The 12,904-nt window shown below is 45.3% G+C and overlaps 1 protein-coding gene across 1 annotated transcript in view; it reads right to left on the reverse strand.

The window, feature by feature from the left end:
* Nucleotides 1-12,904, reverse strand: part of GRIN2B (glutamate ionotropic receptor NMDA type subunit 2B) — a gene marked incomplete at both ends in the record, with an annotated part of 168,147 nt that overhangs the window by 68,577 nt on the left and 86,666 nt on the right. Inside the window, one exon of the mRNA XM_084205528.1 lies at nt 6,794-6,908. Within this exon, the coding sequence (XP_084061654.1) occupies nt 6,794-6,908 (115 nt within the window). The remainder of the gene's footprint in view (nt 1-6,793; nt 6,909-12,904) is intronic.

Below are 12,904 nucleotides of genomic sequence, written 5' to 3' on the forward strand. Positions count from 1 at the left end.
CACCCAACATGTTCTCTTTGGTCAGAGCTAGACTAGCTTAATATTGCAGGATGCAGTAATGCAGCAAAGACACAGTTGGACCAGCACGTCTGCAAGATTTACACAGAAGGCTTTTTCAGAAAGATTGCTGTGTTTGTCCTCTGATAAGGAAGGCTTTGTGTGGCACTCGAATCTGTCCTTCTCCTTAGGAGTCGGTGTAAGATTAACATGGCCATAATTAGCCACAAATACATACAGTTAGATCCTGGGCAACTGTGGGAAGTCAGGCCAAATCCTGGCAGTGGATGCAGCATAGGTGCACAAATAAAGCCATCTGGTTGTCTGATTGAATCAGGGTCATAAACAGACCCATCAGATGTGACCTAGATCAGGTATCTAAGGGACACTCACTTGGGAGTGGGATATCCATAAAATATGTATTCTTTGATGCAAGTCTGCTGTCTAATGAGAAGTAAGGCATTCAGCAAATTATGGTCTCTTAGAGACATGTCCAGAAAGAACACTTTAAAAATAAGGGGGGGAAATGCATGCACAGATTCCCGTTCTAATTTCAGCCATATGTGCCTGAATCCAGAACAGTCCCTCTGCCCTAAGAGAAGCTATATCCTTCTTAAAACTGGTTTTGTGGGAACAGAATCAGTCTCTTACTCTGAGTAGGTTTAAACAAACTTCTATGCCATTTCTCCCCAGGGACAATGAGTCATAAATTCCCATGTACACAGCAAAATTAGCAAAACAAGACTGATTGGCAAAAACAATCCAATCTTGTCTCACTGTAAAAGGAGTCGGTGGAATAAAAAATAATTTCCTCCCTGGACACACAGGCAAGATGCCAGAACTCCACATACAGAGCAGAACCTGACCAAAGGCAGTAACTTCTACCCCATGGAGAAAAGCATACGTGCGCAAGGCTTGCCTAGGTGGGCACCAGACAACATGAGGAAGAAACTGTCTCAAAACATCAAGTTATCTTTACAAAGTCAGGGGAGGGCCTTCAGAGAAGACTTGGATTTGTACAGCTGAAATTTTCACCTCACAACCCTTCATTCTTGTTCCTTTCCTATTTTTAAAGAGCCTTCTTTAAGGAGGCTTTTACTCTCCAAGAAAGTGAAATAAAAAAAAAAAAAAATCGAAGTCCTTGCTTCTGCTAAGCAATGTAACAGATAGGATAACATGATTCATATTGATTCTTCACGGAGTGGTCAGTACCACATGGACTGTTACTAAAAGCCAAGAATACTGATCGTATTTTCAGTCTTCTCCCCTGTTATTTCTGCCACTGGGACATTGAAGCACACAGAGAGATGACAGTGAATGTTTCTTTTAATGCACAGTAAGAGATCAAGCCTGAAGGCTGCATCATCATCAAATGCTACAGCCTCTTCAGCATCTCTGTGGTGTTCATCAGCTCCCCAAAGGTGCAGACTTCAGGAGGTGACAAGAGCCTCCATAAGAGCTTTTGTTCACAGACATGCACAATAGCCTTCACATGCCAACTGCCTGCTCCTACAAAAGGTTCATGGCAGAAGCTTGAAGAAATTATGCGCTCGCTGGATCAGGCTTGAAGTTTCTGCTGATCAGCTTGTCCATAACCTGGGTTGCCTCTCCTATGAAATAAGCTGCTTTTTGTGAGACACTCTTCAGGTTTGTCTTGCTCATCTAATCACAGAAGTGTAGGCTGGCAGAGAACCACAAGAGATCACTTACTGCATCCACCAGCTCAGAGGCAGGACAAGACAGACTGAGATCCTGCACTGCTGGGTATTTTTCTCCATATACTCCAGCAAATGAACCTCTACCAGCAAATGAGCCTCACCATGTCTCACCATGCCAATAATTAGACAGCTCCCTACATATCTAACTGAAATCTTTCTGCTTGACAATTTAGCAGGACAACTTCTTCTTTCTCCCTACTGGGGCATGAAAAGCAGCTGACTAGTATGTCCTTTTTTCAACAATCATTTAGGTGTCCAAAAATTTATCTTGTTCTCTTTCCTCATTTTTTTAGATAAGGGAAATCTTCATTTCTCATTTTTCTTTTCTAAATCCTTCTTTCCTTTCTGTGTCTCTGTCCCATATCCCAGGAGAACTCTTCCCAGGCATGGATGGGCATAATGGTGCTCTGTCCCAAGCTGAAGGCAGGGTCACAGAAGTTCACAAACTCATCTTATGCAGAGGTTGAACACATCTCTGGAAAATCCATGTGGCAGAGAGTAGTGGCTCTATTTTCCACTGCTGCAGCATTAGGAAGTCCTGGAAGTCTACAGTCACTGAGGCAGTTGAGAGTATGTCACAGCAAGTGGCCCCATTCCCAGGGAGCACTAATGTGTACAATGGTGTAAGGGTACAGGCTAGGAGCAGCCTGCCTGTGAATTTATAATCATGGTCACACCAATGGCTAGAGGAAGCAGAACAGACCCTGCTGGAGTCGAAGAGTTCAAAAGTCAAGTGCTGATAATTATAGCACCAGCAGCCCACAAACATTTTATCTGCTGAGTGGGGTGAGGGTTGATGGGGCAGAGGATTAGTACATGCAGCAAGGAGAATCCATCTTTCAACATAAGTTTCCCATCTGTCCTCTAAGATGGCTTGTAGTGACACCCTGACCAAAACCATCACCTGGGGCTTTGCTTCTCCAGACAGGAAGAGGAGTGAATGGGGAATGCTTGGTAAGAGATGGAGGGAGCTTGTGAATGAAAGGGCTCTGTGGGGTGGCACAAGAACCTGGTGCCAGGAGCCTGAGGCTGAGCACAAACTAGCGATAGAAGTGATGCCAAACTCACTATTAATTAAAGTTGAGAAGGAATCTGAAGGAGGGCCTCAAAGTTCATAACATCTGTGTCACCCCCAGGTTTGCTGGGGGAAAGTGAGGAAGCAGATGGGAGGATCTGGGAGCTAATGGGACAGGACTGCTGGCAGGGAGCTAGTGGGATAGGACTCAGTAGAGAAGGAGGATGTCAGCAAGAGCTGGAGACAGCAGCACTTGCTAGCTCTCACAAAGGGACTGTGAACCCAGAATTAAGTCCTCATCATATGTGGGATCATAAGAGAGCAGAAGAGAAAGGCAAATAGTGAAGAAAAATACTGGGTGAAATCTCTTCCCACACAAAATATCAGAACCCACTGACACAAAACCTAGAGTAGCACTGACCCTCTGGCTCACTTTGCAGGACAACTGGCCCCCACTCATCACTGCACTGAGGCATGGTCCTTCATGGGACATAAGGGTAGACATCCTTCACCCCCTCCATCTGCATACCTGCACCCCTATGATAAACACAACAGGGGCATCTAGGCACCCAAAACACACCTAGGCTATCTGGCCAGTGAGGCAAAGAGCTTTGCTAACCAGCTGATGGAAGGCAGTGTGGAAAGGCATGCAGTGTTCTGCCCCCAAGCAGCAGAGCACAGAGAAGTGAATGAAATTCAGCACATTTGCTTATCATGATGAACCACTACTCGTGGTTAAGACAAGCAGCAGAGCTCAAGTTACTGCCCCCTTGCAGAAAGTGGGTTTTCTTCTCATTCTTTTTTCTTTCTTCTCGTTCTTTCATATTTTTCTTCTTTCATGATTGTCAGCCATACAAGGCTTCAGTTTGTCTGAAGCATTCATGAGGAGATTTATCATCAGAGTCTGGGGGCAGCTGCAACTCCTCTGGAAAATTAATTCCTGTTCTGAAATAACTGGTGAGGTTGTGAAGATATTTATTGGGGGAAAAAAACCAAAATTGCAAAAGATTTCACAGACCTGAAATCCTGAAACAGTTCAGTCACTGTCTGAATCTTTGCTGCTCAGAAAATGGAAGACTTCACACCTATTTTAAAACATATCTTTTTATATATACTCCATGAGACATACCCTCAAAATCCATTTGCCATCTTTCAAGAATCAAATGTGCCAAGCTGTACAGAGCTGCAAGCTGTGTTACTAAATCCAGAGGAGACTAACAGAAATGATCAGAAGACTAGAAAACATGACCTACCAAGAGGGACTGAACAAACTCGTGTTTAACCTACACCAGAGATGACTGGGGGACAACATGATAGAAGACTTCAAACCCACATGGGGACAATAAGAAGTGGTAGAGAATAAACAATTCCCTGTGTCAATTAGGGAGACACAAGGTATTCGTGGGCTTAAATTGCAGCCAGGGAAATCTAGGTTAGACATTAGAAAAACTAGCAGGGCAAGGAGAAAGAAGCCGTAGAAGAGATTGACTTGGGATTTCATGGGATTTGTAGCAGTGAAGGTCTCTCAGAACAGGTGAGACAAACATCTGACAGGAATAATTTCAGACTAGTCAAACCCTCTCTTGGGGTACAGGGAGGGACTAGTTGACCTCTTGGTGTTCCTTCCAGGCATAGCATCAGATTATAGATAAGTGTGTAGTTAAAGACTGAGCTACAGTGAATGCAGCTGCACCAAATCAGTGTTTCCCACTCAGCCTTTCGTCACGTGTCTCCTACTGCCTGTTTGCCTGAAAGTTCCCAGGATGAAGCACCTTGCTATTTACATAAAATCAGTGAGAATTTGGAGAATGTTCCAAAGCACTACAAAGGTATTGGAATTAGTTGCTAAAAATATATCAATTATTTCTTGTATTGTGGCATTGGCTGGGAGCTGCTGTTAAGGGCCAACAGTTTGTGTTGTCTGACTCTGCAAACATGGAACAAAACTATGATCGTGGTCACAAAGATCTCTGCTTCACACTTAGATTTTTATGTTTGCATTTCTGCTGAATGGAAAAAAAATTAGGAAAAAGATCATGAGGTTCCAGGTATGAAGGTTTTGGTCTGTGATCAGGACATGCTGGGGATTATTTTGGTATCTTCCAGAAAGAGCCTGCCAGTATAAAACTCAACCAGATCAGAGTTTGATTGTAACAGCCTGATCCTCCCTGAGGAAGACACCCACTTCAAGATAAAACATTTGTGCCCAGGAAGCACTGTGTGTTTTTCTTACCACTAATACCATAGCTCATCATAGCCTCATTTCAGTCCAGCCCCAGCTCCTATGAAACTAAGGATTGTTTCGGTTTAATGGATGCCAAGCAGTCCTCACAGACAGCAGGGCTCAAGCAGACCACAGATCTAACCCCAACACTCTTGATAAACCTTCTGTTAATTGTCTGGTTCATCTGAGAGACCACAAATTCACTCCCAGAGACTGAGCAACCCTTCTTACCACTGATGGAAGCCGCCAAGCCTTCACTGAGGGTGTGACACGTGAAGCATGTGACAGGCAAGATAAAAACAGGAGTGTACTTAGCTGTGCCTCCCCAGGGACTGCAAAGCATTCCAGCAACAGATTCCCACAGCCAGGCCTGCTAATAACCCCTAGGAGGATTCATGCTGCTACCGCTTCATTTTCCTTCTCTGACGATGGAATTTTCCCCCGTGAGAACAAATGTGGTGCCGGCTAGGAACAAATCCTCCTGGACTTTTGCTGGTAAGCTTTAATGAAGCTGAGTGACAGACCGAGCCTGAAGTGAGGTCCCTGCAGCCTGAGCTTTGGATGACCACACCCAGGGCAGTATCTAGACAGCCTGCCTTCAGCCATGTCCCAGAGCTGTCCACACATGCCATGCCACGCTCTGTGTTTCCTCACACTCCTGGCCCACTGAGATCTCTTCTGACTCTCCCAGACCACACACCCTCATCTGGTCTGCACAGTGCCAAGACCATGAGGTAGACAGGTCCTCCTGGAAACCAGGCACAAGCTGGGGGCTTTCACCTTCTTGCCAAATTCCTGCAACTACTGGGAGACCCTAGTGACTGCCAGACACCAATGTGATTGCTCTTCTGTCTCACTCACAAGTCGTTCCTACAGCTCTCTTATGAATACACTTCTCCTGACAGCTCCCCATTTCATTCTAATTTCCCCATTAATTTCTTCCTCACTTTCACCAAGTAAGTCACTTGCAAGTCCATGCAGAGAACAAGCAGGCAAGGAGAGAAAGTTTTCTGTGCATGGTGGGACAAAGGGGCATTTTTCTAAGCCATACACAAGATTGCACACAGACCTGCTTCATATCTATCAAGCGTTCTGATTAATTCTCCTTCCTTTGCTCTGACTTCTCACACCCAAAACTTTTTTTATATCTCATTTTCTTAGCCCTTAAACTACCCCCTCTGCTTCAACAGAAACCCTTTGGGAATGCTTGTTCAGAGCCTGGACCACTGACATTTATGTGGGAGGTGAAATGAACCAAAACTTCCCACCAACTCAGAAATTCACACCATTTCTAAGATGGTGCTTTGGGTTGCATGCAAATTATTCCAAAATATGCAAATTTGGATCTTTGAACAACTCAATATGATCTCACGTTCACATCCTTCTTAATGCACCATCCTATTGCAAGGGACTCTGGCCAGATACATCAAGCACAGTTAATGCAGGCATAAATTACTAAGTGTGGCTGTAGCTCAATCCCAGTCACCTAGTGTACAGAACTTCACTGCCACCAAGCCATACAGAGAAATATTTTCTGCCTCAGCCATTGAAACTCATGGCACAGAGAAGGTATCTTCTCTGAAAGGCCAGGAAACTTATGTTCAGAGATTACAGAAAGGAAGCTGATGAATTTTTTATGCGTGCTAATGGAAGACTGTAATGGCATCCTGCATGGAGAAGACAGCAGCCTGGGCAGTGGAGATTCCAGTGGTCCGGGATACAAGAAGCAGATTGCCAGCCCTTGATAAGAAGTACAGAAAGGTGGAGAGGATCATTTGCCTGGAGCCTTCCCCCTTCCTCTTCCCTGACACAGTTGGAGAATTACCAAACATATCCTACCCTCTCCCACTTCCTCTCCTTGGTCAAAAGGATGATGACCAGCTTGGGATGCATCTGGTATCCGTCCTCACTGAACGACAAATTCCTGCCTTCAAAGGTGACATTGATCAGGTACCTGCGGGAGAGAGAAGAGAGCAAGGAGAACATTAGTGCTCGGAAACCAAACCCAAAACGAGACCCTGCCTCCCCTCTTCAGCTCACATCAGGAGGGTAGAAGCACAGTGCAAAACAATGGGAAATCTTAGAGGAAGGGAGTTAGAAAAACAGGACAATTAGTCCAAAAATTGGGACAATCAGGCAAGGCAGGGCAATTGCCCCCATTTTGTGACTGGGATAGGGAAGTGATTTACTGTGTTGGCTCTCAATGAATGCCTAAGCACATCTAAGAGTCACACACACACATGTATGCCCATAGTCCCTGGTTTTCCTCTGCCTCAAAGGGCAGAGGGATCCTTAGCAATCAGATGTGTAAACACACTCCACAGCCTTCACTTCACTCACTCTCCACAGGGGATTTTGCATGCCACTTGAGGACAGTGATGGGCAACAGGTGAAGCAGTGGAGACAGCCTCCCCCCAGCCCAAACGTCGAGGCAATGACTCAGGTAGCAGTGAAAACCAGAGGAAGGAGCAGCACACCTGCAAGAAGCTCTATCCCTATCAGAGCAAGCACACCTCATGGGGCCCAGAGTGATCCTGTGGAGGAGCTTAGGAATAGGGATAAGGATGCTGAAAGAGCCCAGTGAAGGTATTTTTTCCTAGGGACAGAGTCGAGCCTTACACCCAGTAAAATCAAGCTAAAGAGTGATCAGCCCTGCAGCAACATCAGCGATTCTCCTTGTCTGGAAAGGCCCCATCACTCCTGCAGAGGACACTCCCTGTTGGGGCATTTCATGTCAGTTGTACAAATGGACAGTTAAACAGTCCAGGCTTCAATCTCATTTATCCTAAAGCTTCCTTGCTCAGCTCTGGCAATAGGGAAGGCCTTTAAGTGGACTGAGATTACAGCTACACTCATTTCAAGGCCTTGCTGCACATCGAGAGCATGTTAAAGGGGTGGTGCTGTAAATAAGAATCAGGTCTATTGTTTTCTTAACTGTCAGACCATCTAGAAATACTCTGTAGGGAAGAGGAGGTAAATACACATTTCACAGTTCAGTGGTTTATATGACATTGCCATGGCACTCTGACAGTTTACCCTGTTCATATATTTCACTTCAATTCACAATCCTGTTGCATGAAGTAGATTTTACCTTTGTAAATCTGCTCTGGCACCAGTAGCATCACATCACCGTGAGAGGCAGAGGTGACCGAGCTGCCTGCAGGGCTGGGCCCTGGACTCTGCACTCCCCTACTTCGCACAGTTCTATAAATTACACTAGCAACATTTCTATTACAGACATGAGAGGTTTTCTATTCTATTACACCGTGACATCAGGAAACATTTCCTAATATTCAGCTTCAATTTGTCCCTTATGAACTCAATTTGAACCAATTTCAAGAAAATAAATAAGAGGGCGAAAAATCTGTTCTTTCGGTGGGTTCATGCTTTCCTACTATCTGCACAAAGAGACCTCCCTGCTAATCTAATGAAATCATTGTATCAGGGAAACTTCTTCAAACAAATAAAAAAGCAGGTTGTTATTTTAGTTTCTTCCTTTTCCAAACTTTTTTGTTTTAACTACATTAATCAACCAAACTCATCTAGTCACTCCCCATTGCCAAGTGCAATCAGCAATTATGTTTATTACTAAAGGAAATTCCACACTTGATCCATGTTGTGACCTTCAAGGGACGTGTTCAGCATTGGAAATACGGCCATAAGGGAGCCCAGCATGAAACATCTGCAACAGGACAATTTTCAAAGGCAGACAATTGGTTATTTTCCAAAAACCAAAGCCATTTGGAACCCAAACATTGAGTGAACCCCAAAACATCCTCCATCCATAAAATCTTAGCCTCGCGATTGCTTGTAAAGGCATGAAACATCCCATGCCTTTTTTCTGGCTCTTTTATTTTTTTCCCAGCTGTGTGATTTGTTCTGGTACTCAGGAATGCAAGGCACAGACCATTGCCAGGTATGTGCACCCTACAAGACCTAATTAAGGCTCTGGTTGTGGTGGTGGTGAGAGGATCTTCCAGTGGATCAAGATTAAATCTTTGTGACTTCTCTGCACTGGCCACCAGAGTAAAGACAAAGAAAGGCTCCAAGAAGATGAGGATGCCATTAGCCTGATGGGAATTGCAGCTTTATATGTCAGTAATGAGTAAGCAATGCCAACATCTAATTAAACAAACACCAATATTAAACTGTTTCAGCCCTCTTTCTCCTTACACCCAAGCACGATTCCACTACAGGAATCTCCCTTGCACAGCTTGACAAGAAGAGTTCACAGGAATCAGCAACAGATATGAGACAAGAGGGTGTCATTTATGCTCATTTTCACTGGAAAGATTAGAACCTCTAATAATAATCAAGGCGGGATCATCAACGACTCCAATCCTTGGAGCTGCCTTGAGATTTACACTTAAAGCAGCACTAAAATCCCTTGCTTCGCACCTTAATGACTGAAATTAGTCTCCAAATTTGGCAATATAACTCTTCAGAGTGTTTTCTCTCCAACCCATTAGCAATATGTTTACAAAAGTTTGCAGGAGAAGTGCAGAAGAAGTGGCATCCCCCCCAGCTTTCCCTGCTCTCCTGTACCTATGCTGCCAGCTAACACAGGGATGCAGGGCGAGAGCAGCTCACAGGGAGCTGCAGGGCTTGCTCGGCTGCACTGAGCCTATGTGACAAAGCATCGGGGCTTGAAGGACTCCCAGGCAGGCCGAGTCAGCAGCACGCTGCAAGGCAGCCACACTCGAGTGGCTCTGCCCTCCATCATCGCTGCTGCAGCAGTCCCCCCCTTGGGCAGCACTGCTGCCCTGGAACACCAGCACCACTGCTGCCTGCTCTGGCCAGGGGGATTTGGTTCCTCCCTACAGCCTGCACACACTCCAGTCCCTAAGCAGGCAAGCAGGGGGCTGAGAGCCTCCCTGACGTGTCTGAACTGAGCCACCAGAGTTAACGGGGGCACAACTTCAGGGCAAGCAGGTTGTGCGCACAGGTGACGTAAACCAGGAGGAAACTGTACCTGTAAAAATCTTAATCCCTGCATGTTTGGCACTTCAAGATGGAGAGAGTTAGAGAAAGAGAAAGGGGGCATGGTGGGGGCTGACACAGGCAATTTAATTTAATTTGCTAGAATCACCTTTCAGCAAAAGATTTTGCTTATGTGGCAATTTCTGGAGCTACTTGATGCAAGCAGAGAAGAGCTGAGCCCTTCGCCAGCCCAGTGGCGACGCAGCGGATGCACTGCCCAAACTCAGACGGGTGAGAGCAAAACATACACAGCCTGTGGAAACAGGCTGACACTGTGAGCCCTGTGGTATGGCCAAGCAGGCAGGAGCAAAGGGACATGCCCTTGGGCACAAAGCAGATTAGACCCAGGGGGACCTAAGCCCCATCCTGGGCTCCGAGAGAACATCACCCATTCTGGACATAAATCTGTCAGCCCTGCAAGTTAAAGGAGAGTGTTTTAAAGCATAGCTAATAGAGCATTAAAACCACATCAGATGGCCAATTTAGGACCAGCAGAGAAATGATGGCATTTTAAATGGCTTCAGCCATGATGTAGAAAGCCTGGAGAGGCAGATGGTGGGCACAGGGGGCTTGAGGGAATGCGGAAAGGGTGCTAACCAAATTTTTTCTGCCCAAGAGACAGCTATGAAGGAGATGCATTTGAAATCAGTACTTGCCACTCCTACTTCTCCCTCCAGTGCCTTGCCTGGAATCAGCTCCTCCTAAGCCAGCTGACTGGAGGGGCAAATTTGGACATTGCATCGGTTGACTCCGTCACATTCCCTGCCTCACATGTGTGCAGCACACACACAAACACACACCCTCCCCTGCGTCCTGTCAGTGCTTGTTATGCTTCAGTGAGACAAGCAGTCTGTCTGAAATGGCGTGATTATCCTTCCATCGATCGCCTCCCTGAGTAAGACAGACCATATAAATAAAACAGCCTCTCCACAGTCAGCACTGGGGAGTCATCTCTGCAGCCCAGCACACGAGGGAAAAACAAGGTGTAGGTGGAGGGTGGGGAAGGAAAAGCTGTGGGATACCTTTTACCTTTGCAGGGTAAAAGGCAGGTGGAATGTGATGCAGGATAAAGGGATGGGGATGCATACCACCATCATCCTGTGAGGCCAATCACAACAGCAGTGAGATGAAAGCAGTGAAAGTCCTTTACTCCACAGAATCTGCATGGTGAAATAGCCATTTTTTCCCCCTAGAGACAGTGTTAAAAATTCACCAGTCTGTGGTATCAGAAAACAGACCCACTTTGCACTCAGGAAGGAGCAAAAAAGCAAAAGCATGTTACTGAATTTTAGTAGGAGTGCCCACAGCTCTAAACCACGTTCCCTCTCAGTATCAGCAAGACCAACCCAGCCTCGCCTGATGCAAACAACCAGGGCAGAGTACATCAATCCAGCCCTGCAGCAGGGTCCTGCCCATCCTTACACCTGCTCCTGAACAAGGATGGACAGACAAAAGGATGGGTGGACTCAAAGGACAGGGAAAAGGGAGTCTAGGACCAGTAAATTGATCTACAAATGGGAATTCTGACCTTCAAGGGGCAAGTGATTGACAGATAAAAGACTTAACCAGCGCTAACTATGCTGTTAATGCCTTCATTGGAGTGACTGAAGTAGTGTTGATTTTTTTTAATGAGAAAACCGCAAGGATCCCTTTCATTTCTGATTTATACCTCCATTCTCTAAACCCATGGAAGGCTGAAAATAATAGAGATATTATTTCTCTATACCATTGTTCAAAATCTCTGTGGTTGCCTCTGCCTCAGAGCACAGCCAGCTCAGACACAAGAGCCATCCAGACCCAGCTGTGCGTGCATGAGTTCTCTTGAGGTAAGACAGGCTCCACAGGATATCAAACCCAATGGTTCACCCCAAAAAAAGGCAAAAACAGGCTCTGCCTGGGCCTTTGATCAAATTTCACCATGGAATCTGTTCTGGAAAATCCTGATCCTGGCTGAGCCTTTCAGAGGCTCTCTCATTGCTCGCTGCCCTGCCCCGTCCCTCTCGCGGCTGCGCTGTCAGTGCCTCACGCAGTTGTGAAAGGCAGGCACATCTGGCTGTATCTGTGCAACATCTGCCTGGTGTCAGGTACAATTTAGAGAGAAAGGACCCATGCAAAGGGCACAAGTGCAGCTGATTTTATGTAACAAGAGGCTATAATGAAGAACAAAACCAAAACAAATTAGAAAAAAAAAACCAGAAGCAACCATTGACAAGGAAAAGTAAATCTTAAGGGAATGATATTTCACTCTTTCATTTATTTCTTTCTCTTTCACTGTCAGTGGTACCACTGAATATGGGGAAATGCACTGTAAGAAAGAAAGAGTAGAAAAGAGTGCTACCAAATTCCAAATTTTACAGGCATCCTGCAGCAGAAGATCTGCCCAGACTACAGCCTAAATTACTTCTGGCAATCAATCTGACCAGTAGCCTTAGAGAAATGCCCAGAGCTCAAGATTGTTTTCATTAAGCAAAAAGATTTGGAGATCATCTAGATTAGGAAATATCCCCCAGGCTAAAAGATAACAGAGATGTAAGAGATTCATTTGGTTTGTCTCTGCGGTCCACACCTTTTTAGAAGACAAGAGGGCAGCTACCGGGCTGCAATAAATCAGTGATATTCACCTGACATCAATGGAGCGATACTGGTCAATCCACTGAGACTGGCCCCTCACCTCTAAGAAGATTAATTTTTTTGGTGTTTGATCCTGACCTCTGAAATAACCATTTCTGGTGGAAGACAAATTTCTGCTGAACTATCCTTGCTTTTTCTCCACCATATTTAACAAAGTTACTTTGAGAAGAATGTGTATGTGTGCTGAGACTTCCAAGTGAAAGCTCCAATGTACAGCGGAAGGATGAATCTTTTCCATCAACCCCTCTCTTAATCTAAAAAAAAAAAAAAAAAAAATTGTGCTTCCACTTTGTTTCCCGTTTCTTTTATTTATCTACCACGAATTTGTCATTTCACAAA

This window comes from Fringilla coelebs (genome assembly GCF_963513975.1).
Source record: "Fringilla coelebs genome assembly, chromosome: 5".
NCBI lineage: Eukaryota > Metazoa > Chordata > Aves > Passeriformes > Fringillidae > Fringilla > Fringilla coelebs.